Genomic DNA, 27,241 nt, shown 5'->3' with positions numbered 1-27,241 from the left:
TTAATATATGTGAATGAAACAAAACAAAACTCTAGTTAGTTTATGACAAGAAAACAACATAGATTTAAAAAGTAGCATAATATAGGCCATTTAAAGATGCATTGTGTAACTTTTCTGGTGGAGGGTCTGTCAAAGGTTTTTCCCATGGAGATGTTTTGTCTGGGATGTTTCACAGTATGGCATTACACCTTTCTATCTTCAAAGAGACCAAATCAGACCAGGTTACAGGTCAGATCTGTGGAGAGTAGGGTGACCAGATTTTTTAAATTCTGGGACACACATGGGTTGGGATGGTTCATATAAATAAAATTGTGAAAAGAGCGTGTAACATTGTGCAGTCTCGTGTCAGTCATAATCTGAGGGGTTTCTGTCGCTGCATTTTTTTTGCTTTATGGTCATTTGCAAACATGGATTTATGTATTTTGGCAAGACAAATGACAATTTATGCTCCTCTTTTCTGTTGGCAGGGATCAGATTAGTCAAAAAATGTGATAGTCCTTTTTTTTAGCCCTGGTTTAGACCTGATGTAGTCCTTTGTTTAGTCTGGGTTTAGATCAAATTGGTCAAAAATAGGGAAAACAGAGACATTTCTTGGGACAAATCAGTGATTTTGGATAAATCTGCTGGGACACAGGGCTCAAAACTGGGACTGTCCCGGGTAAATAGACATTTTTCTCGATATTCTTGAGCTATAAAACCAGATATAATTAAATAAATGTACGGTAGAGCTGTTTAATGTCATACTGTGGAACATTCCAGGCAGAGCAATGACATACCCACAGAAACAAGCAGGTGACGGACCCTTCCCAAGTTTTAAGAGAGTATAAAAACAATAGATTTTCCAGGAACGAAACAGAACGAAGAGGAGGACTTTTATTGGGACAGAGGCACTTAACTACAAAGCAGAGTGGCACTTATGTACATCATTTCATAATCATAATACTGATGTAAGTCGTACACATTTCAACAACAAATACACGGAGTAAATATATCACGGTAGTCCCACAGACAGAAAGCATATTAAAAAGTCATATAAAACATATTCAGATTGTTATTAGACAGTGTATAGTACATAACTTAAAGTAACACTGTTCACGAACTCTTCTACTCGTCAAGTAACATTCTGCAGAACTAACAAGCTCCACATCGTTCAGGTATCAGGCATTTTTCTGCTCATTTTTAGTGTTTATTTTAGACCTTTGACCGTGACTGAGAACACATTCAGTTGTAAAGAAATTGTCTGCGTTGACTAGGGCTGCAATCGTGATCGACTAAAACACAATCAGCGAATCACAAAAGGCTGCGATTTTTAAAGAGATCTACAGTAGATCACCACGTTATCTTTTATTGTTCTAAAAATGCTATATTTGCCAAAAACAACGGATTGTTTTAGAGGTTTCACTTTTGTTTTTGATGCTCTGAGTCACCCCTCCTTTTGCTCTCCACGCTAAGCCACTCCCCCCTTCAGAGCTCTTTCACAACAAAATCAGCGCTAATGAAACTACTGCAAGTTTGTCAAATTCTAGTGTGTTGTTTTGTGTTCTGCTTTTATTTATGTCAAGTTGTGGTGTGGGAGAGCGGATGATGTAGGTTTGTGGCTTGAGGATTGGACAGAATCATTCTGCTAACCATGAGCAGGGTTTGAATAGGCTCTATTCACTTTTAAGTCACAGGAAGACGTTTGGAAACATGTGATGACAACTTTCCACGTTCCCGACACTGGGCTCGCCGACCGATTGTGATAAAACCCACTGAAGTGTGATGAAAACATGGATTCAGCAGCAGCGGTCTGATCTTCATAACCTGCCAAAGCTTTCCTTGGGGGACATGACTCTAATCATAGCTTCGATATCTTTTACAGGCAGCTCAAAACTAGTGAAAGGTTACAAGTTCTTTGTAGAAAAATACTTATTTGGCTGCCAGGGTAAGTATTATTTGCTGGCAAATTTAGATGAATTTATTTATTCATTATTAAAACGATAAAAACTAAGGTGTGGTTGTAATTGTTGATTAGCCAAACATAACTGAACGCTACAATGACATGTAGATGAATAAAAGTGGGTCATTTTCTAATTTTTCCTACATTTTGTCAGACTTATGACCGCGAACAGAACCCGCCGGAAGCTGTCGTCGCATGTTTCCAAATGTCTTCCTTGTTTGTGACATAAGCGTGAATAGAGCCTATTGAGCCTGGGAGAGATCACTAGATTACTCAAACATTAGGGGTGTAACGATATCCAAGTCTCACGATACAATACCATCAAGGAACCTCACTTTATGATATTTACTGAGATATCGTGGTAATGCTCACGGTATGGTGGGAAGGCTCACGATTACGGATGTAACAATATCCAAATCTCTCGGTACGATATTTTCACGATATACATCTCACGGTACGATATTTTATGGAGGCTGCGAACAAAACTGTTAAAATATGCTCCTTTTTCCTCTTAAAATGCCTTGAAAAGACATAATCCAAAGAACTAAGACTTAAAAGTGCTTAGAACTGTTATTTCTTCCTGTAGTCTGCACTGAAATGGAGCAAAGGATCATGGTCTATGTAGTTCCCTGTGTCTGTTTTAGCTATTGCTTCACCATAACTCTTAATTTAAGCAAAGACACTTGTAATTCGATATATTGTGATGGTCCACGATATTACTGTGAGAATTCTGACGATACGATATCACAATATTTCGGTTATTGTTACATCCCTATCAAACATGTATTAATGGCATCTAAAAACCTCTACAGGCACGTTGTTGATGAGGGAACATTGCAACAAATCTCCAAAAAGTCAATTTTGCATAATAACCTCTCTTCAAGTACCGCAATTTCTTTCACAGATGACAAAACCTAACCCTGTAGTTTAGATTTGTTGAAAATGTTCTGAAATGTGATCCTTACATTCTTTTGTTCTTCGCGAAATGTAACGGAAATAAAAAATTTTCCCAAATTGTGCAGCCCTAGTAACCAATACGCGATGTTTCCTATGATGGGATATGGCACCATGAACTTTTGACGTGTACTTTATGTAAAAACAGAACAAAACCCTTCAGTGCAAAAATAAAATCTTCATGGTAAGTCTGTTGTGCAAAATAAATGGTATATTTAAAAAGGAAATAAAACATCAAATATAGAAGCTAAGTAGTCGCCAACATCGAAGTTACTGCAGATTGAAGGCACGTTTAGAGCAGTATTGCACTCTGGAACGGTCCATTAGTCGGACTTCAACATTGCACACAGCCAGTAGTGGGTTTAGATAAAAATTTGATTAGCAGTGGTGGAAAAAATATTGAACATTTAGTACTGCTGCCATAGTTTGTGCTGGAGTAAAAGTATACATAAAAAAATCAAAACTCAAGAGTATTCTTTACTTTTTTACACAATTTCAGTAGCATTGAGCAGCTCAGACTTTATTCACTCCTCAAATTGTCTGAGGTTTTAGATATATTGGTTAGATATTGATTCTTTGCAGCTGATGTGGGGGGTGTGGAGTGAAGCTAACTAGAGGCACTGCTATGTCTAAAGCTCTGTTACTCAAGTTAGACTTTAATTTCACATGTTTTAACACAATCTGACTATAAAAAACTGACTTCTCTGGAACTACAACAGGTGAGCAGATTTGTGTCCCTCCCAAATCACATTAGTCACTCTTATCTCTTTCGTGTTAATGAATTAATGTCATATTTTTTTCATTTAGGTTGTGTTTGTGACTGTGTACTGCTGAAAATTCCACCATAGAACAAAATTAATATTGTTAAAATGTAGATCTTTGTTGTAATACAATGAGTTATAGGGTTTAGTCAATAATATAAATAATCAGGCTCAATATTTGTGAATTTACGTTTTAGATACTTCATGGCAAAGTACAATGTAATCAATATAATCAACAGGGCAATAGGCTCCTGCCGTCGTCTGACAGAATCTGAGACGGCATCAGCGCCTTTTAGAATCTGAAAAAACCACCACGACGTCAGCCAAACACTTTCACTTGACTCGGACAACAGAGGTGCTGTGGATGGACTCCATGAGCGCGGCCAGCCGGTTGCACAGGTCGTGGGCGGCGTGCACCTGGATCTTTGGGGGGTCTTTGAGCACCACTGTCTCCGCTGAACAGTCCAGGACTCTGGGCAGGAACTCCCCCAGCTTCACCTGCAGAGACTCTGAGGAGAGACACATGCAGAGGCTGCGTTAGGCCCAGGGGGCAGTACACACACTGTATAGATCAGGGGTCATCAAACTTATTTTTCCACTAGGAGCCACATTATCGCTCCTGACTGTGATGGGGGCCGAATAATAGAATTGTATGATCCTGACGACACAGATTAAGTTCTTTAAAAACCTTCACACTTTCTTTACATATCAGACAAATTACACGGCCCTTACAAACAATGAACAAAAAAATAATCATCGTCCATTGTTCTTTGAAAACTTGGCACTCTCTGTCAACATTTCGTACTTTAACACTCACCATTTTGCTGTCCTTAACTGCACTACAGAACTCTGCGCATGTGTCGACTGTCACTGTTTGATCTCGAGCTTGTCAGGTGGTGAAAATTCAACAGCAAATGTAAATACATCATATAATAATCTAAATCTAAATCTAAATATAAATAGTTCATATAAATATAAAATTTTAATTGAAAAAATCAACAAAATACAAGATGCAGATGTGTTATTATTTGCTAAAAAGTAATAAAAAATAGGCCATGACAACTTTTGAGGATTGCCTCATAGGGCCAGTTCAAGTGGTGTGGGGCAGCGGGGCTGGGGGGCCAGTCAAAGGGGCATGGAGGGCCGGAGTCAGCCCACGGGCATTAGTTTGATGACTCCTGGTATAGATAGTAGCATCATTAATAGCAAATGTTTACAATCACAATGCTTGTCAGAAAAATCATATTTTCCCAAATCATTTTTGTAGCCCATGGGGGAATATTAGACCACAGAAGACGACTGTAATCTTTTCTGTTAAAGTGCACATGACAGCCTCAATTTAGTTTTTATTTAGCAGTTTTTACAATACAATGTACAATCAGCATTTATGTTACTTTGCTGCTGATGTCTGAAGCTCTATTACTCAAGTTAAACTTTAATCTGAGCTTTGTTTTTAAAACAATCTGACCATAAAGAACTGACTTATCTGCATCTAGAACAGGTGAGATGATTTGAGGCGTTAAAAGAGTCCCTCCGGAATAACATTATAGTCACAAACAAACACCAAAACAGCTCGTTTTTATCACACGCTCCTGAAAATGTGTAGTTTAAATCAATTTTGCATTTCTTCTTGAGTTTCAGACAATTTAAAAGCGTTTTTGTCTGTGATTGCTAATGTGCACATTGTGTCACCATGGCAACTGATGAACATCACATATTATACATCCATACAGGACCCCCCCAATGCAATGCCACAGCAAAAAATCAATAATTAAAATCAGCTACAAGGCCTTTAATGGGAAACACTCCAAGCATATTATTGATGATTAGAAATGAAAATATCTCTAATTGTATCTTTGTACAGTATAGAAATGTGTAAATTATTATTATTTTAGTTATTATTTATATTATTTGTCCACTCTGTCCTGTTCTGAACATGCATTCCTTGGGTAATGTAAATAAAAACAATAATAAAAAATAAAAATAAAAAACTGATTGATGAAAACGTGCTGAAGTGACCGTACCGTCCATGTCTTGGCTGAGGCAGCAGCACCAGTGGCTGCGTATGCTCTCCAGCGTCTCTCTGTCCTCCAGGCTCAGGGCGGGGTCCCGGCTCATCAAGTGCAGACAGGGGATCACACACTCGTCCATAAGAGCCAACGCTTCTGTCACTTTGTCCTCCTCGCCACTGCAAAACCACCTGGAGGCGCTCTCGTTCAGCGTCTGAGAGGAGAACAACAGAGGTGAGAAAAAGAGTCAGATCTCTTTATATGAACAGATGAAAGTGTAATGAACAGGAATGTAACGATATCCAAATCTCTCGGTACGATATTTTCACAATATGCATCTCATAGTACGATATTTCGTCCTCCTCAACAGTTTACTTTCACCACTCACTCACATGGTTAACATGTCACTTCAATCTGGAACATTCCCAAACGCATTGAAAACTGCGGTCATTAAGCCTCTCCTAAAGAAGAGCAGTCTTGATGCCACAGTACTGAACAATTTCCGACCCATCTCAAATCTGCCGTTTTTTGGCAAAGTCCTTGAAAAAGCTGTTTACCAACAGCTTACGAACTTTCTCCAAATGAACAACTCCTTTGATGTTTTCCAGTCAGGTTTTAGAGCCCACCACAGCACTGAGACTGCTCTTATCAAGGTGACAAATGACATCCGCCTGAACACTGATGCAGGCAAAGTCTCAGTCTTGATCCTGTTAGATCTGAGTGCTGCTTTTGACACTGTCGATCATGGGATCCTCTTACAGAGACTAGAGGACTGGGTGGGCATCTCTGGTACTGTACTAAACTGGTTCAAGTCCTATCTAGAAGACAGGAAGTATTTTGTTGAAATTGGAAACTGTGTCTCAGATCACATGGCCCTGACCTGTGGGGTGCCTCAGGGGTCAATCCTGGGCCCCCTGTTGTTCAATCTCTACATGCTGCCATTAGGCCAGTTAATAAGCAGCAATAACGTGTCCTACCACAATTATGCAGACGACACTCAGATCTACGTCTCTCTGGCAGCAGGAGACTATGGACCAGTGGACTCACTTGGTCACTGCATCCAACAGATCAGTGTGTGGATGCAAAACAACTTTCTCCAGCTAAACTCTGACAAGACTGAAGTCATAGTGTTTGGTCCACAGAAACAAAGGGACAGTGTCAGCAGTCACCTCCAGTCTCTCTCTCTAGAACCTTCAAATCAGGCAAGAAATCTCGGGGTAATAATGGACTCAGACTTGAACTTTAACAGCCACATCAAATCAATAACATCTGCAGCCTTTTACCATCTAAAAAACATAGCAAAAATCTAAGTTTTACTGTCTAAAGCAGACTTGGAGAAACTTATCCATGAGTTTGTCTCCAGTAGGTTAGATACTGTAATGTTCTGCTCACTGGTCTCTCCAAACGAGCTGTGAGACACTGCAGAACATCCAGAACATCCAGAACATCCAGAACGCTGCAGCTTGGGTCCTGACTCGAACTAGGAAGTACGAGCACATAAGTCCTGTGCTCAGGTCTCTGCACTGGCTTCCTGTGCCTCAGAGAATAGACTTTAAAGCAGCTCTGCTTGTGTACAAGTCTCTCCATGGCCGAGCACCAAAGTACATCTGTGACATGTTAGTGTCATATGAACCATCTCACACTCTGAGGAGCTCAGGGACCGGCCTCCTGCTGGTGCCCAGAGTCACGACTAAACAAGGGGAGTCAGCATTTCAGGTTCATGCAGCTAAAACCTGCAACAGTCTTCCTGAACATGTGAGACAGACTCTTCTGTGATGCTGTTTAAATCCAGGCTCAAAACATTTCTGTTTAACTGTGCAAATAACTGAAAGGTTTTTATTCCGCACTTTTCTCTCCAATTTATGTCTCTCTTTTTTCATTTTAATCTTCATGATTATTTATGTTTTGATTTGTTTTTATTATGATTTTAGTGTATTTCTTATTCTGTAAAGCACTTTGAATTACTTTGTGTATGAATTGTGCTATACAAATAAACTTGCCTTGCCTTGCCTATTGCGATATTTTGAAGAGGCTAATATAATTGTAGATGGGACACTTTTTTGCTTTTAAAATACCATGACAAGATTTTGGTGTGAATTATTTCCATCATAACCCCAAAAATTCAAGTAAAAAACATATTTCTTCATGCTGTCTGCACTGAAATGAATCATGGGATATGTAGTTCCCTATGATTATAAGCTGTGGCTACTGTAAAACCATGCATTTAAGCAAAGGAACTCATAATTTGACATATTGTGACAACAAACGATATTATTGTGAGACTTCTGACAAAACAATATCACGATATTTTGGTTATTGTTACATCCATAGTAATGAAATTACTAGGGATGTAGTAATTGGGATGTTATATGGGCCCTAAGCTCAATAAAGGGCCCATATAACACTATTTTCAGGTTGTTTCCTCATCAAAAATATAGTGTTTCATTTTGTTTCATTCACACACATTTAACACATAAGCACTGCATATTTATGCTGAGTTCTTCTATCAAACAGAAAGCACCCAATAATACAAGTGCTCCACTGTGTTTTTAAACTCATTCATAAATCATTAGAAACTGTGTTCTGTATTGACATACCATTTCGACTTGAAACAATGTGTCTGTGTCTCCTGATGGGTGAAAATGTGAAGTATAAAATTAAATACCTGCTCCAGATTTTGAGTGCAGCTGCTAGGAAAATTATAACCAGGAAATGGCTTAATTCACAAATACCAACATTGGATGAACGGTTTGAGATTGTTTATGATATGTTTAAAATGGAGAGAATTACTTGGACTAAATTGGACTGGACTGAAGACCACACTTTGTTTGACCCTTTACTTTGTTTTTCTTGCAATTTATTGTAATAATTATAATTTTTTTTTATTAATTCATTCTTTGTAAGTATCAAAGGCACATCCCACATATTGTACTGTATTTGTCTTTTTCATACCACTTAAAAAAATTAATATCAAAATAGGTAAAAGGTAGGTATTAACTTGAAAACTACCTCTAAGTCCCATTCACAGGACAGAAATGAACCTTTCCTGAATAGCTTTAGAACAATCTTGAACAATCAGAACAAGTATAAGAAAACATACAGTACATCCTCTTGTTGCTTTTTCTAACTCACTGTGAGACATTTTCTTCTGTAGACTGAAATAAGGGAATCGTCCACTCCACGCTTGGGTCCGTTCTTGAGCAAAGTGCTGTTGGTGTCGTAAGCATGAGCCAGGTAAGTCAAAGCTTCTCTCATTCTGAAAAACATCACAACAGAAAAAATAAATAAATAAAATCACATTGTAAAAGACTGTTGTGTTTTCATAGTTTTACTTGAATAAATGCGATGGAAAGATGTAGATCACTATGTATTCAGGTTTGTGATGGTCCAGAAGTTTTTCCTCACTTATCCTATGCATTTTCAGATCAGAAAATAATATAATATTGGCTCTTTAAAGACTATTTGCAGACATTTAAAGTGTCAAAGCTTAAAGAGACAGTCTGAAATTTTGAACCTCATTTCCTAGTGAGCCAGAGTGTTAGAGACACTTTTTAAAAATATTCCATCCAGTCCTTGTATTTACAGAGGTCGCTGGTGCTAGGTTAGTGCATGTCAATGGCCATAGTTATCCTGCCACTAAAAACAGTCTAACCCACTCTACAAAACACCCGAAGAAAATCTGTTATTACACCAGACTGTCGATGTGAATCTCTGTGTTGATGGAATATTTTTAGAAGTCAAACCAACCATTTGAAGGATTTATGTCTGAGCAGCAGCAGCGAGTTGTACTTCCTTTTAGAAAACTTGGCAGCGGCGGACTGATATATGAGAAAATAGTCCCTCAACATCTGACGATTCATGCGATGCAAGGTTAGTTTTATTTAAAAAAATATTCTGTCAACACAGCCATTTACACTGACAGTCTGGTGTAATAATAGATTTGCTTCGGGTGTTTTGTGGAGTGGGTAAGACTGTTTTTAGTGGCAGGATAACTATGGCCATTGACATGCACTAGCCTAGCACCAGCGACCTGTGCAAATACAAGGACTGGATGGAATATTTAAAAAAGTGTCTCCACACGTCTCCAACACTCTGGTTCACTAGGAAATGAGGTCCTATGTCCAAAATTCAAGACTGTCCCTTTAAGTTTGTTTGTTTCCTCTCAGTCTTTCAAGGGCTCATATTACACAATTTTCTGTTCTGTTATAATGTTGTTTCCTCATCAAAAACAAACCTGGAGTTGTGTTTTGTTTCATTCACACATTTAACACACAAATCCTGCATATTTAGGCTGACTTCTGTTAACTTGACAACTACTGCTTCATGACATCACCAGGTTAAACAGAGCATTTTGAGCTTTAGGAAAGTAGACAAACTAGTAATAAAGATGTACTCAGATGTGTGAATGAAACAAAACACAACTCCAGGTCTGTTTTTGGTAAAGTAACAACATTATAACACTGGTTTATTTCTCACACGAGTAAATTTTGAGTAATATTGGACCTTTAAAGATGCATTGTAGAGATGTAACGATATCCAAATCTCTCGATAACGATATTTTCACGATATTGCTCTCACGGTACGATATTTATTGAGGTATTTTGTGGAGGCAAATCAAATTGAGCATATGCTACTTTTCTGTCATAATCAAAAAATAATGAGATTTAAAAGTGCTTTACAACAATTATTTCATTATGTAGACAGAGCAAAAGATCATGGTCTATGTAGTTCTCTCTTATTTTTGTTGATGCTGCACCATAACTATAAATTTAAGCAAAGAAACTTGACCCACGATATTATTGTGATACTTTTGATGATACAATATCACGATATTTCAGTTATTGCTGCATTCCTAGTGCATTGTGTAACTTTCCTGATGCTTTTCTCGCTGGAGATGTTATTGCTTTGTCCAGAATGTTTCATAGTATGGCATTAAAACTTTCTATCTTCATGGAGACCAAACCAGACCAAGGTACAGGTCAGATCTGTGGAGAGGCAACCCGCTGACAGTCAGAATGCCTGTTTTTGAAGGTATTTTTGAGCTTTAAAACCAACTATAATTAAATAAATGTAAGGTAGAGCTGTTTAATGTCACATTGTGGAACATTCAGGCAGAGCAACGACATATCCATAGAAACAAGCAGGTGACGGACCCCTAACCGAAAAGTTACACAACATTATCTGCATGTGTTTGACTTACTTTCCGTTCTGGTAGTGCTCCAGGCCCGTGAGCAAATACACAAACACCGTCTTGAACATCTTGTAGTCCTCGTGCCACTGCTGCAATAAACAAAGGGGAAAATATATTGATTCAAAGCTCTCATATCTACAGATTAAACACACGCTCTCAATTCAGTGTTTACATTTGAGAAGTCACCATAGGGACAAAAGTATGAAGGGTAAATTGCTGATATATAATTGCACCCAAACAATGTTATGGTTTTTTGTTTAAGGTTGTATATTATGCAAAACTGACCCTTATGAGCTTTAAGTCATGTTATAATGCTGTTACCTCCTCAAAAACAGACCTGGAGTTGTGTTTTGTTTCATTCACATATGTTTGAGTAACACTTTACTATTAGTCTGTCCTCATTTCCAAAGCTCAAAATGCTCTGTTCCACCTTGTGAGGTCATTAAGTGGTAGTTTTAACAGCTCCTCTTACCTTTTGTTCAGTAGAAATCAGCAATTCTAGGACTGAAATTATCCACATGATTCTACTAAAGGTGTGTGGAGTTTAAAAACACAGTGGAGCACGTTCTGTATTACTGCATGACATCACAAGGTGGAACTGTGTTTTGTGTTTAAGAGAAGAACTCAGCCTCATTATACAGGATTTGTGTGTTAAAAAAACTAAACAAAACATTACTCTTGATATTTTTTGATGAGGAGGCATTGAGGAAATCAGAAAATAGCGTAATATGGGCCCTTTAAAGGTGCAATACGTAACTTAACTTTTCTTTTCATGACATTTTACTTATCTATCTTGTATGTGTTTAATTTCTGGTATTTTTATTGTTCAAAAATACATGCCTACTGTGAGCTTTGTCACCTCTCCACAGATCTGACCAGGATTGTTACCATGGAGATAGATCATTTTAATGCTGGAGTAGAATATTACAGGCAAAGTGATACAATCTCCCTGAAGGAAGCAGGCAGATCCTCCTTCTACAAAGTTACCTAATGCAGCTTTAATAATAATATAGAATGGGAGGAGACATTACCAGGTACTCGTCCATGTCCATGTCTTCAGGTTTGATCAGACGCAGCTTGGATCTGGCCTCCCTCATGATGCTGATGGCCCTGTGCGGACAGAAGACAAAACATTTACATGAGATTTATGAATAGAGATGTTATTATGAATACTCAGCAGCTGATCTCATCCACATTCCCTGGGGGTGTGTTAATAACTGTAGGCTCTGCTCCGTCTGAAGCTCAAGTCAGACTTTTATCTGAGTTTTGTTTTAACACAATTTGAACAGAAAGAGCTGTCTTGGTTGGAACTACAACAGGTGAGCTGCTGCAATATTTTCACGATATGCATCTCACGGTACGATATTTATTGCGATATTTTAACAAAATTGTGAATATGCCACTTTTCCTCTTAAAATGTCTTGACAAGAACTAAGATTTAAAAGTGCTTAGAACAGCTATTTCTCCATGTATTTCGCACCAAAACAGAGCAAAGGATCATGGTCAATGTAGTTCACTCTGTTTTTTAGCTATTGCTGTACCATAACAATGAATTTAAGCAAAGAAACTTGTCCACGATATTATTGAGAGACTTTTGACATTACGATATCACAATATTTTGGATATTGTTACACATCTAGTGAGCTGATTTATACTGTTAAACAAGTCTCTCTCACATAAAATTACAATAACAAGCTAGATAACTTTAGTAACAGTTTTTTTGTTTGGCAGCTTTTTGTTGAAAATCAGAAACATGTGTGAATGAAACAAAACACAACTCCAGGTATGTTTTTGATGAGGTAACAGCATTATAACATGCCTTAAAGCTTACAAGTCAATTTTGTGTAATATAGGACCTTAAAAATATGAAGAGACTATGAATTTGGATTTCATGAACAAAATGGATAGATCATAATATCAGTTTTATTGTTATGATAAATGTTAAGGTTTTTTTTATTTTTTTATTTCGGTGAGTATGACACACTTAGTTCTGTTTCTTGATGTCAGGATGTAGTTCAGACACTAGGTGGCAGCATGAGATCATTATTTGAGCATCAATGATGAGGTCTGCACAGCATTAAGTCACAGCCGCAAATTAATCAAACCATCAGTTTATTTTAATGTGACTAGAAGGAAAAATTGATGCTATTTTCCTCGCTCTAAATATAACTCGTACCTCTCGTCGAAGCTGAGGTTGCGGTCTGTAAACTGCTCGAGCAGCGTCCTCTCGATGACGCGTTTTGGAGCTTTGTTTTGGAAGAAATAAACCAGGCAGTGCTGCAGCCGCGCGTCCTCCGCCGGGGTCGCCTCCTCCTGGGACAGCTCGTACAGACGGTTGTACTCCTCGTGGAAGGCCTGCAGGGGGCACTGCACTGTTATACTTGAGTGTGCTGATGCTACGCTCATCAGAACTCTACTCACTACCTCATTATTATCTGAAATTTATAAGAGTAATATACAGTATTTATTATTAACAGAGGTCGGCCTCACTGCTGATTTTAAATATCAGTCCTTTTTGAATTATGTATTTATTATAGATTTTTTACTGAATGTGTGCGCTTTTTTCTTAAATGCACTTTTTACCTGTTTTACTTGAACGCCCAAGAGCCCTGAACAAGAATTCCAATGTGTATGGACTTTTGTGTGCGCACTAATAGCAAATACATTTCTTGAATCTTGGTTTCAACACAGTGCATATAAAATGATTAAATAGTTAAAAGCTCTTAAAGTTGATTTTACCCAATATGTCTCCTTAACGTAGGAGGCCTTGTTGAGTGGACACACGTGAGTGAGCAGACACCACGTCACTGTCACTACGGTTATGACACACTCACCTTGATGAGACCTGCCTCAGGACCGTCCTGGTCAAAGGTCTTTCGGGCTTTGGCGATGGCCAAAATGATTCCCTGCATGGCTGGGGTTAACATCATCTGAAAGATACATCGAGAGAGTTAAGGCACAATATCTGATTTACACTTTTTAATCTATGGAAATGGGTTGAGTATAATTATTCAAAAGTCAGATTTTAGCAGTTTTATTACCTTAGTCCAAATGTAAACATGTGCTGACCAAGCTATAGTCCGTGTTATGGCTTTGTCTTAGTTTGACCAATACAAATGAACTTAGATCTAGTATATTCCTAGACAGGATCTGCTGACCCTACCTGACCAGTCCTCCTGTTAAACTGCTCTAAAACCTTTAACTGAGACACAACGGCCACAGAAACATGCAATATACATTTTGCAGCAACATCAAGCACAACAGTTTGCTGCAACAAAACTTGAATTTCCCTCGGGATAAGTAAAGTATCTCTCTCACTTTATTTACTCTGTGTTTGCACATTTTAAATATTCCTGTAACTCTTATCCAGACTACATGTACCTCTTCATTGTATCCGTCTGCGTCTGCTCGGACCATGATGCGACCCACGTTGGGGATCTCCACCTCGGACACCTCGTTCTCTGGCTGTTGGCGCTCTGCTGGTGCGTCCTGATGGTGCGTTTGCTGCGACTCGTTTTCTGGAGTGCTGTTTGAATCCTCCTGTTCGTCTGTGGCGGTGGGACCAGAGACAGTCCCCTCTGTGCTCTCCTCCTCCACCTGCACCTGCACCTCTGATGTCTCCTTTGTATTTGCTGGCGGGTCGGGAACCTGCCAAAGACCAGCCGTACAGACAGAGTTTATTGTATGTTGATATGGAGCTCACTTTAATTTTCTCCATAGACGTTTTGAATAATCCAGCTACTTTTTTAATGGGTTGCAGATGACATCGCAACATTATATTGACCAATATTATTTAATACAGATGGGAGGCAGCTAAAATGAATACTGTTAAAATGCTCATTATTACCATTTATATTGTTTCTCTTTGTTATCAAAATATATTGTGACGTCTGAGCTACTGTGTCCAAATAAATGTAGATCAATAAAGTCTATATGTCGATATGGAGAATTTTCATTGAATTATTTTATTATTCTTGACCCATGTTTTTTTCTGGTATTTCTCCAGCTGTGTGTGTTTTGAGTTTTACTTTTTTGTCAAATTTAGCCCACGATATAATTATATTTGGCCCACGAGATCATATCAGATATGTATTAGAGCTGACCCGCCGGCTACAGATAGACTGTATTATTTAAAATGTTGTTATTATTTTATATTTTGCTTGTTCTGGATTCAATGTTTAAGCAAAACTATTATTAAACATTATTTTAATAAGAAAAGGTTTAACATTACAAAAGATCGAAAGAAGAGAAAACATGCAGATGTTGTTGAAATTTTTCAATAAATATTTAGTTTGGCCCACGACTTAGTAGTTTAATTTTGGCCCTCTGTGAATTTGAGTTTGACACCCCTGTCTTAGTGTTTTAATTTCACTATTTTGACTGTAAATAAATTCCTCTTCCTGATATGTTTCTCATTAATTATTCTGTGGTTTCCTAACACTAACACCAACTAGCATGCTACTGCCCACTTCCTGATTATTTGACAATAAAATAAAATTAGGTGTAGACAAACAATGGAGTTATTTTGATATCAAAAGCTGCTTATACAATATATCTGTACTGAGACAAGATAGTTTTTGCTTATATACATGTGAAAAATCTGGTACAGGGCCTTTAATACCACATATGTAATGCATATATGTGATGATGTGTATATAAAACTTTCGACAAGATTGTTTTTTATTGGTCATTACCAGGACTGTTTACAGGCACAGATCAGAGTGTCACACACATCAGACGCCGGTGCCTCTTCACTGTATCTGTATCACCATACTGTACACCCCAACACTATGTTAAGTGGTAAAATTAGATCCATGACCCATATGTGCAGTCTGTATTTACACGGCCTGGTATTTCTGACCCACATCTTGCAGGAGGAGGAGGAGGGGGGGCAGGTGGCGCGCTGCTTACCGAACCGGGAGCCTCCTTCTGGGCTGAGTCGGAACTCTGGCCCTGTTCCAAAGAGTCTGAGGGTTCTGGAGGTTTGTCATCACTCGAGCTCTCAGGAGCCTCAGGGGGGTCTGGTGCCACCTCTGAAATGGAAATAAAATGTGTTGATTTGTTTAGTGGAAAGTCCCAGTCTCTGGTTATGTTTGCAGCCAAAAAAACGTCAGACTAAAGAGAAAGATGTTTATGAATGATTATAAAATAAAAGGTGCACTGTGCAACTTTTCTAATGGAGGGTCTGTCAGATGTTTTTCTCCATGGAGATGTTATTGCTTTGTCTGGGATCTATCTCAAGGGAGAGAACTTAGATATATTAGTACATTACTTTACAAATCAGATCTGTGGAGTGTCGCCCCTATTTACAAAGAGAATTGTTGTATTTTTGAGCTGTAGAAACACCTGTAATGAGTAAATGCTAGAAACCTAATGACTTAAATTATAGGAAGACCAAATGAACCTCATTGGGCTAGAAAGATCTGTTTAATGTCATACCATGGAACATTACAGAAAAAGCAATAACACCTCCATGGAAACAAGTAGGTGATGGACCCTCCACCAGAAAAGTTGTGTAGTGAACCTTTAAAGACACAACGGATTAACAATATTTTTTGGACTGCTACCTACTTGCTGATACCAATATTTACCTTTTCAAATTGTATAAAATGTATTTATTTGAGATATAAAATTATTTGTCAACCATATTTTCAGCATCATTGTTTTTCTGTTCAAAAAGACAAATTTGATGCACTTAAACACAAACTGGGAATGACACATGGGCACACATGGGGCAGCACAAAAAACAGTGGCTGCTACTGATATCACAAAAAATAGCTCTATAATCGCTGATACCTTCTTCTTGCTGTGTCTGCTCCTGCTCCTGCTCCTCCTCCTGGGCTTGAGTGTGAGCCTCCTGCTCCTCTGTACCCTCAGTAGACTCTGAAGACTCATTAGACTCTGTGGGCTGTATAGACTGAGTAGCCTCTGGTTCCTGGTTCTTCTGGTGCAGTTCTTCAGCTCTGTGCTCTGTTGTCTCCGTGCTCCCCGTGCTCTCTCCCTGCGGAGCAGCAGCGGAGGCTTGACAGAACTGCTCCTCCCACTCGCTCAGCTCCTGTTGGAACCAGCGGTTGTCCTCATGAACGTAGCGCCGCAGCACTGGAGGAAGGGAGTCCATGCCCACGAGCGGCTGGCCCGTCTCATCATCTGTGTCTTCTGAGGAGAAAAGAGAGAAACATCTGTTGTGAAAGTTGGTCAGTTAGAGGAACTGTATATCACCTGTGCTGTTTCTAAAAACTTGCAACAATCACGACTGAACATTGTAAGAGAATTTAAGTAATTTATCCTCCACGTATATCTCTCAGTTTATCATTGACTCACAAAAGCCATATTTACACCATGATCTTGGTGTCTACTGGCCTTCATAGTCTCATCACACTTGCTTCATAAACCTCCTCCTTTGGAAGCATGGTAAAGGGGCTTGGACACTCAAAGATCATATTACGTTCACTTTTCAAATCACACTATGTTGACTTTTCGAGTCCCGCCAGGCCTGTATTACTGATGTAAATAAACTTCTTCTGCTGTCTCCAGCCTTTTACTTCCACCCTTTCTTAGACAAAATGAAAACTTCCACAACAAACAGATTCAGTATTTTAACCTGCAGATAGAGGACACATACAAGTTTTTTTTTTTCTCAGTATATAGACAGGGCATCCCTCATGTGACAGTTCAGAACCTCCAGAATTCCCTCACTGAGCTGCAGAGGCTGCACTAGCACTGATTCATGATTGGCTGCAGAAGCTGGGGTTTAGGCAGTGACCATTCAGATCAGAGAGGCATTTAGGTTTAAACCAACTGGATTTTAGAGAGACTCACATGAGGCTCATTCTGCTTTTTGATTGGATAATTGTCTAATCAGAAAACAGTAATCATCAGAACCAAATCACCAAATTATAACCTAAACAATCCGGCCGTCATGTCAATGTTTTTGTAATTAAAAATAAATCAGAATAGTAATATAACTTGCAAACTTATATTTGTTTTGACCATGTATTCAAAATTTAAAATCCAATTTTTAAATCAAAAACATTGATCCATGTTTTGTCAAGAACCTTTAATACAACAGGGCTTGCTGTGTATCAGAATAAAAGACTAACCAGCAATGTAGCAGCTAATGTGCATTCTGTGAATCTCAATCTGAAGCCCATTATCTTTATATTTGTACAATGTAAAGTGTTTGGATAGCCCAAAAGAGAATTGTACAAAGAAAAAAGCCTCATTTAAAGTATCAACATTTCCTAGTATTTTTGGTCCTTGATACCAAAAACCAGCTGAACTCTCCTCACCCGTTATGAGCTGGGGCATCCTGTCATCGATGTACATGAGGCAGTATGCGCTGGCATTGGTCATGCCTCCGAAGGAGTCCCTCTCCAGCTCCTCCCAGGACGACTCGCTCACAGTGATGTCATTGTACTTGATCCAGCGCTGGTGGGCGTGGTCGTAGATGTACGCCCAGTAGTGCCCAGCAGAAGCCTGACCCTCATGGACCAGGACGGCGTGGAGTCTGTACGGCACCTGGACAACGATACAACCACAAACTGTATAAAGAAGTGGAATAAAGGAATGTGACGTCGCCCACAGCGTTCAGATCCAGTCAAATGAAGCTCACTGAGGCTCACGGATATAGGTGCGGATTTAAAGCCAGAATAGGAATTTATTTGAGGACAAAATAGTGAAATAAAAACACCAGAGTCACGTAGACTTAATACGAACATTTTACGCACACGATTCTTACTGCAGCAGTTAGAGAGAGGGGCAAACACTTTTCAACGTACAGTAAAGTCAACTGGAAACGGAGTTGATGGAGCAGGACGTGCCCTCGTGCTCACTTCCTATTTGGAATACGGTGGCTAGTGGGTTAGTTATGTACATTTATATATACAGTCTGTGTATACAACATGGTGTACATTACTCCATCAAATAAATGAGGTCTTGTAAACATCAAGGATCAGGGGTGTTAACACTGGTCAAAATAATTGCCATTCACACAACAGAATTGTCCCATTTACATGAGAGCTTTAATTCCGATTAAAAATTATTTAATTCGGAATAAAAATGAATTCCGCTTTAAAAAAGACCATATAAACACTTAATTCCTAATGATTATTTGGAATAAAACTTATTTGGAATTCATTTTAAATCCGAATTAAGTGGGTAGTTTATTCTGATTTTTTTTTAAAGTATCATCTTAATTTTCCATAAACAACTAGTTTGTTTTAACCAGGAGTTTCCAACCTTTTTCCTCCTGTGAGCTACTTTTTATAAAACGAAAATGCCAATACAAATTTTATCGGTTGCCAGAAATGGTGTAAATATAAGAGAAGATGGGGCACAGTTAGATGCCTATAAAACATAAACCATTATTCATTTATAGGTATGAAAATGATAAATGGAATAGGCATTTAATCAATCAAATTTGAGTTGCCCAGGGAAATATGCATAATTCAGAAATCCCTTGGAGAGCTATTTGGAAGGGGGGGGAGAGCTACAAATTGGAGACTCCTAAACTAGACCCTAAACCAGGTCTATACTAACAAAAAATCAAATCTAGACTTAACTAAACCAGGACTAAACCAGATCTAAAGCTAAAACTCAACCAGGATCAAAACAAATGAAACAAAATCAGGACTAAACCAGGAACCAGAACTCAAAAGGGACTAATCTAGTATCTCTAAGAAGCCTCGTGCCCGCATGCATACCACGAGTAATTCTAATACCGTGCTAAAATGGTCTGTGTAATGAAGTTGAGTGGTGTTTTGGAGTGTTACCTGGCACAGACTGTTATCAGAGTACATGCTCTCGAGTTCCTGGGACACTCTGTCGATACTGGCTTTAAGTTCTAAAAAAAAACAAACACACAAATGAGCAATGAACAATTCACATAAACAATCTGAAATTATAACATATTTTTTCACTTGTTCTGTCAACTTTTAAACACAGAAATGTTGATTATTTTTAGAAGAAAACATGTTATGCAGAATTGGCTTTTTGGACATTTTAAACATGCTATGTCATCCCCTTATCACAAAGATACTTGGAGTTGTATTTTTGCTTCATTCACATTTGTTTCATTAATCCAACACGCAAACTGTACATATTTAGGCTGAGTTCTTCTCTCAAACAGAAAACACCTTGTTTCACCTTGCTCTATTGTGTTTTTAAACTCCATACGCCTTCACTAGAATCATTTGGATAATTTCAGCCGTGACATTGCTCAACAATGAACTGAACAAAAGGTAAAATGTTGTTAACTTGAAAACTACCACTACATGACATCACAAAGCTGTCGAGATGTAGACAGGCTGAAAAAAAAAGGATTACTCAAACATTTGTGAATGATAAACCACATCTCTGGGTATGATTTTGATGACGTAACAGCATTATAACATGGTTTAAAGCTCACACGAGTCAATTCTGAGTAATGTAGCCCCTTAAAAGTCACAAGAATGCATAATGTGTGATGTTTAATACCATTGATATCGTTCTCAGCCTCAGTCCTCCAGCGTTGCAGACAGTTCTTGACGTGGAACAGTTCCTCCTCTGTGATGCTGTGAGGTGCGGGGTGAGGGGGGCACTCTACCGGGGGTCTGCACTGGGTGAACGGCTTGTAGATGGGCGTTCTTTGGCACGTGGACACACCAGCGCCCAGGCAATCTGACCCTTCCTCTGTTTCACTAAAGAAAACAAATAGTTATATTAGGTTTAGATTGTTGTAGCATTAAAAGTAGGGCGTGAAGCATATATTGGCTGGAGATACTGATACTTTGCAGTGACATCTCGCTGAGGGTGTTCTCTAGAGTTTGACTGTAAACATAAATCATCTCAACCATTGTCTTCCAACTACGGGAGCTCTTTCCGGTCTGATGGATAAAGCTTAGACTAAAGTATAGCAGAGCCTCAGACAGAGCAGAGCCTCTTATTAGCATCACATCCCCAGGGAATGACATGATGACATTAGTAGCAAAGTATCATTAGTCCACGTGGGCATGCTATACGTCGTTATAAAGCTTAGCCTCTCTAGAATACAATGATTTAATCCAGTTTACAGACAGATAATGCTCTAACATGTGGTGTTACATCTATAATTGTAAGTGCAGTACTTTGTCTGTGTGTCTGAATGTTTAAAGTCCATAGACACACACCAAGCTCTAATGATTTTACAACTCCAACGGCCTTAAATATATTCACAATAAAAGTTCTGGCTATACGTATATCAATTTTGATGTTTCAGGCTTCCCATTTTTGCCAGCAGAGGGAGTAGTTCCTCTTGGATTTTGTTCAGCTGTTTTCTATAAACAGTTTAATAAAGGTCCCTGATGACCACCTCTAAAACTTTTCCTAAAAACAGCATAACATATGGACTTTAAAGTGGCCTATACATATGAAACATGTATAGGCCATTAAATCCGAACGAACATTAAATCCATACAAATACACATTTTAGTTTAGTTTAGAAACAGTGTTAGAAGATAAAAACAGGACTCAAATAACAGTAAGAATAATACTCAAGTAGAAGTCTGAAGTAGTGGCCCAAGAGATTACTAATTAGTAACAGTAACTTTAAGAGTAACTGTCAGAATGTAACACCTGATTTATAATTTGAAGCTACAAAACATTAAATAATGCCCAAAATTTTGTATTTTCAAAGGGTAAATACAAACATGCGAATAACTAAATTGTAGCTGAGAAGCGGCGCAAGAAACACAAATAATTTAATATTGTCAATAGGGCTGGGTATCATTAAGAAGTTGCCGATATGTTACAAACCTTGATACATAGGTCATGATACGATACATATCTCGATTAGATACAATATATTTCAAATTGATTCAATACGGTTCAATAAAAAATAATGTCTAAATTATGGCTGTGATACTGAAAGTCTTTGTTAAACCGAGTCTTGTGCAAAGTGAAAATGAAACACGCCCACTTTACTCATCAAAACAGTGAAAATGTCAAATGTGATGCATAAACGAGTTTTCTTCCTCTGAACAAGCAACAAAACTGAGCTTTGTAGCAAAATAATTTAGTGAAATACACCAAAAAATACTCCTGGAGCTATATCGATACAGCAGCCCACAATATCGATATTCTATCATCACATTAAACAATACGATATATTGATATTTCAATATTTTTGCACACCCCTAAATGTCAACTTAAAGATTTGTCACTTGTAGACTTACTCACAGTGGGAAGAGAAGCCAAAACTTTTACTCAAGTCAGAAAACTATTACTTGAGTAAAATATCACTTGAGAAGAAGTAAAAGTATGCTGCTAGAAAAGTACAATTTTAACTATTTACTACCATCTCAGTTAGAAGATAAGACGTTACCATAACTGACTCAGACATCCAGGGTGGCGTTTAGAGCTTGTCAAAAGGTTAATGCGAGCTAAAGTCAGTTGTTGTTTTGACAGCTTCATCCTTTGGGGGGGTGTGGTGCTGGATGTCGCGTGTTTAGGGCCCACCTGTCTCTGGGGCTGTCGCTGCTGAGGGGGTGAGGGGGCGGGGCGGTGGGGGCAGTGGCGGGGGTTGGGGAGGAGGCAGCTGCTGTCAGGTCCTCGGCGGGGGACACGTTGGAGGGTTTGGTGGTGGCGAACTCCAAAACAAACTGAAGCATGTCCGTCAGGGGGTATTTGGTGGGGCCTGAGCCGTAGTTTTTGTAGCTGTGAAAATAAATATTGTGGATCATAATTGTATGAATGGCCCCATAATATTACGACATTTCCTAATGTTCTGGGCTATAATGCTATAAATCTGGAGTTGTGTTTTGTTTCATTCACACGTTTAACACACAAAGCCTGTATATTTAGATTGAGTTCTGCCCTCAAACAGAAATCACTCTGTTCCAACTTGTGATGTCATGTGGTGATACAGGAAGTGTTTTTAAACTCAATACACCTTCACCAGAATCATTTGAATAATTTCAGCCCTGGAATTGACAATCTCTACTAAACAAAAGGTAAGGGGTAACTGTTAACTAACTGTTAACTGAAAACTACCACTTCATGACACAGAAGCGGCGCTACCATTAGGCAAAAATAGGTGGCTGCTTAGGGCCCCCAAACCTGGAGGGGCCCTCAACAAATTGCACTCCACCAAGGGCCAATGAGCAATTTGATTTTCTCTCAATATGACATTAACTGAGAGTAGTTTACTTTTAAACAATAATCAAAAGAGAAAATAATAATAATACTCATATGTAATGGATGTAAATAAATATGTAATTGTACTAGCAAAAAACCCCAACAACTTTCAGTTCTGGTTATCTAGTAGGCTAAGAACTAATAAGACAAGTTTAAGAGTTTAAGAGATGTGCATGTCTCAAGAACAATGGGGAAAACAGGCAATAAATATATTAAAAAAACATAACAAAACACAATAAAAAAGCGGTGCATTATAGGAAGACCCCCAAACTCACTTCGCCTAGGACCCCCTAATTGCTAACTCCACCACTGCCATGACATCTCAAGGTAGAACAGAGCATTTGGAACTTTGGAAATATAGACAAACTAATAATAATAGGTTACTGAACCATGTAAATGTGTGAATGAAACAAAACACAAATCTGGGTATGTTTTTGAGGAGGTAACAGCATCATAACATGGCTTAAAGCTCACAAGAGTTAAGTCTGAGTGAATATAGGACCTTTAAAATTCATAATTTTCTCACCACTCAAATTTCTGTTGGAGCACTGCCAGTTGTTCCTTGAGCTTCTTGACCGTACTTCTCCGTTCATGTGTGAGCTGTATATTTTGGTGAAGATATCTGTCACAAAATACATTCCACTCATTATTTTTCTAATAAAAAACAAACATCAAAAAATGTAATCTCTCAATTTTTTCCTACAAATTACCTGTCCATGTGAATAATTTGTGGGAATTCTAGTTTCTTGTGAATCTTCTCTGGTCGACCCAGCTGTGTGTTAAACTCAAACCTGGAGAGCTCAAACGTCAACACCGGGGGCAACTTTTTGAACCATCTCTAAAATAAAAATAAAAATAAAAATAAAAATAAAATTAAATTAAAATTAAAAATAAATTAAAATTAAAATAAATAAAAATAAAAGTTAAAATTAAAAGTAAAGGTGCACCATGTAACTTTTCTGGCGAAGGGTCGATCGGCATTAAACATTTCAATCTTGCATTTACTCAATAACATACTTTTTATAGATCTAAAAACGTGTATTCTCACTGTACGTGGACTTGCCTCTCCACAGATCTCACATGTAAAATGGCCCTCTAGCGTCACCTGCTGTCTCCGTAGAGATAAATAAGTTGAAATACTCTGTCTGGAACATTCTGAGCAACATCTCCATGGAGAAAACCAGACGACAAAAGCTCTACCAGAAAATTAAAATTAAAAGGTACACGGTGTAACTTTTCTGGTGGAGGGTTCGTCAGTATTAAACGTATAAATCTTGCATTTACTCAATAACATAGTTTTTTATAGATCTAAAACTCACTCTTTTTCACTGACAAAATTTCTAAACTTTTCCATGACTTTTTCATGACCTAAAGTGAATTTTCCATGACTTTACAGCACCTACATGTGTAAAATTGATCAGACTTTTAGGGCTAAGTATGAAATGTTAATTCTTTCCACTCACCTTATGGTTTATTATTATAGTTTTTTAACATTCAAAATACTGTCAGTCATCTCTTTTAAACAAATGGCGCATACATTCAGAAATAATCATAATAGCCTAATGAAAACTTAACAGAACACTGTAGTTGCATGAAAGAGATACTAAAATCCATGACTTTTCCAAAAATTCCATTGAATTTACAAAATTCCATGACTTTTCCAGAATTTTCATGACTGTAGGAACCCTTAAAAACCTGCATTCTTACTGTGATTGGACTTGCCTCTCCACAGATCTGACAAGTAAAATGGCCCCTGTGGCGTCACTTGCTGTCTCCATAAATAAGATAAAATGCAATACTGTGGAACATTCCAGGCAACATCTCCATGGAGAGAAGCAGGTGACTGACGCTCCACCAGAAAAGTTACATGGTGTACATTAAAATGAAAACAATACATACATAAAAAACACATTATTATTTTTTATTAGTAGTATTTTTATGATTATTTGACCTCTCGCCCCGATGTGACGCAGTGGTCTGAATGCAGTGACTCGATCTCTCGCTCCACCATGGCCCCCTCTAAACATTCGTCCAGGTTGTTGAAGCCGTTCACTTGTAGAGGATACTGGCCAAACTGCTCTATGTTGCACAGTGTTTTTCCTGATTTAACAAAGATAATTTACATATTTCATTTACAGTTTGCATAAAAATATAGTATGGAGAAATCGTACCCACCTTCGTGTAGTCTCTCGGTCAAAAAAGTCCCGTAGAAAAGCTGGACCATCGGGTTTTTCAGTTTGTCCTTTTCGTCACTATTAAGAAAACATGTGTTATACTTTAGTTAAACCTCAAAAGCAACAAAATATATGATATGTTTAATGTTTAACAGTGGTGGAAAGTAAAAGTAAAATACTTTAGTACAATTTTGAGGTATCTGTACTTTACTTAAGTACGTTTTGCAGTGGATACTTTTTTACTTTACTTCACTACATTTGAGAGCAGGTCTCTGTATTTCTACTCCACTACATTTTAGATCTGGACTCTTCTTTATGCTTTGAGACCTTTGACTTATTTTTAGCACATTTAATTTGAGTTAACGTTCCAACTTTGAGCAAACCAAATACACAGAAACAGCTAGAAAAAATAAGAAATCAATTGACTCACTTAAAACCAACAAAATTCCTTCAAAATCACTACATTTGATGCTTTCATTGTTCTAAAAGTCCCTGCAAAATACTTGAAGTACAATGGCACAATTTTAAACAGGCACTTCAATAGGTTTACTTATAAAGATTATTTCATGTGATACTTTTACCTTTACTTGAGTACTTAGGTAACAAAATTGAGTACTTCATCCACCTCTGATGTACAACTTACTTTCCATTGGCAGCCAGCTGAAAGGCGTCCTCGAGCCAGTCCAGGAGCTTGTGGGTAAACTCACTCACATCCTGAAAAATATATATTGGTTTTAATGGACCTGTTGTTATACATTTATACCATTATACTCTTCTGATACACCTCAAGATCATTCTAAAGCTTCAGGAAAGGTTCATTTCTGTCCTGTAAATGTGACTTTTTTAGTACTGATACCTGCTCAAATAGTATCTAGTTTCAATAATAGTTTTAGTAGATTTTCAGCAGTTAATCGATTAATTGCAACTAATCAATTATTGAAGTAATCACCAATGACTTTTGTAAGCATAGGCTCTGAAACATGACACAAGCTGAGAAGAGGTTTTATGACTTAGACAGAGCTCTAATCAGATGAAAATACAGGAAATGTATCTTCCGTCTATAAATACACTCCATCAGGAAAACAGCTTTACTTCAGTTCATTTACTTGGGTCTCATATTTTGCTTTCTTAAAGCTTTCAGCTTAAGCTTTAAGCCATGCTATAATGCTGTTACCTCATCAAAAACATACCCAGAGTGGTGCTTTGTTTCCCTTCTTTTTAGTCTGTCTACATCTCCAAAGCTCGAAATGCTCTGTTCCACCTTGTGATGTCACGAAGCAGTAGTTTTCAAGTTCTTCTAGTTTTCAACAGCTCCTTTTACCATTAGTTCAGTAGAGACTGGCAATTTCAAGGCTGAAAATATATGTATGGAGGTGTATGGAGTTTATAAACAAAGTGGAACGCTTCTTATTATACCACATGACATCACAAGGTGGAATAGAGTGGTTTTAGTTTTTAGTCTGAGCAAAGAACTTGGCTTTAATATACGGTGCTTGTGTGAAGGAAACAAAACACAACTCCAGGTATGTTTTTGATGAGGAAACAACATATTAAGTTAGATGAGAAAAAAGCGTAATATGAGCCCTTAAAAAACTAATCAGTCAAGTTATAGCAGCAGTAATATTGGACCTGCTGAGCCTCGCTGGTCCTGAAGGCGTCTCGGAGCAGCTCCACGGCAGCTGAGGGGTCCACAAACCTTCTGCTGGAGCCGACCATCAGAGCAAAGAGACAGCGCAGCTCCTGCATGAAGGCTATGTTCCTCTTGTCCTGGACACACAAGAACACACTCAACAGGCACGCCAAGCAAGTCCTGGTTTAGTCCTGGCCATAGACTGTATTTATAAATGGACATATCTAACGTACTAGTCACAGTGTTCAAAATAGGAAGTTTGCATGCAGACACTTTGGACTCCTTCTGATCCTGGCTCCCATTGACTTAAGTTAGAATATTGTCGTCTCTCTCTCTCTCTGTACCTGCTGCTGTGATCCTCGTCATTTTGGTCTTAAAATGTTCGTATTAACCTGCTCTACATGATGATGTTTTATTCTGCTATTTTGTCTGT

The 27,241-nt window shown here is 38.2% G+C and overlaps 1 protein-coding gene across 1 annotated transcript in view; it reads right to left on the bottom strand.

Moving 5' to 3' along the window:
• Positions 1–859: 859 nt before the first annotated feature.
• Positions 860–27,241, bottom strand: part of usp28 (ubiquitin specific peptidase 28) — a 40,026-nt gene continuing 13,644 nt past the window's right edge. Inside the window, exons 7-26 of the mRNA XM_055148803.1 lie at positions 26,808–26,945; positions 25,822–25,892; positions 25,180–25,256; positions 24,956–25,104; positions 23,715–23,842; positions 23,531–23,626; positions 22,327–22,524; positions 20,329–20,531; positions 19,626–19,696; positions 18,144–18,372; positions 16,651–17,010; positions 15,766–15,887; positions 14,236–14,502; positions 13,689–13,784; positions 13,031–13,209; positions 11,886–11,964; positions 10,864–10,943; positions 8,796–8,919; positions 5,679–5,877; positions 860–4,163 (exon numbers count right to left, since the gene is read on the bottom strand). Of these exons, the coding sequence (XP_055004778.1) occupies positions 3,988–4,163; positions 5,679–5,877; positions 8,796–8,919; positions 10,864–10,943; positions 11,886–11,964; positions 13,031–13,209; positions 13,689–13,784; positions 14,236–14,502; positions 15,766–15,887; positions 16,651–17,010; positions 18,144–18,372; positions 19,626–19,696; positions 20,329–20,531; positions 22,327–22,524; positions 23,531–23,626; positions 23,715–23,842; positions 24,956–25,104; positions 25,180–25,256; positions 25,822–25,892; positions 26,808–26,945 (3,042 nt within the window). The 3' untranslated portion in view covers positions 860–3,987. The remainder of the gene's footprint in view (positions 4,164–5,678; positions 5,878–8,795; positions 8,920–10,863; positions 10,944–11,885; positions 11,965–13,030; positions 13,210–13,688; positions 13,785–14,235; positions 14,503–15,765; positions 15,888–16,650; positions 17,011–18,143; positions 18,373–19,625; positions 19,697–20,328; positions 20,532–22,326; positions 22,525–23,530; positions 23,627–23,714; positions 23,843–24,955; positions 25,105–25,179; positions 25,257–25,821; positions 25,893–26,807; positions 26,946–27,241) is intronic.

The sequence above is a fragment of the Boleophthalmus pectinirostris genome, unplaced genomic scaffold (genome assembly GCF_026225935.1).
Source record: "Boleophthalmus pectinirostris isolate CB_2022bp ecotype Guang Dong unplaced genomic scaffold, ASM2622593v1 HiC_scaffold_12, whole genome shotgun sequence".
NCBI lineage: Eukaryota > Metazoa > Chordata > Actinopteri > Gobiiformes > Gobiidae > Boleophthalmus > Boleophthalmus pectinirostris.
Note: the sequence above shows the minus strand (reverse complement) of the source record. Positions and strands in the feature narration are given on the sequence as shown.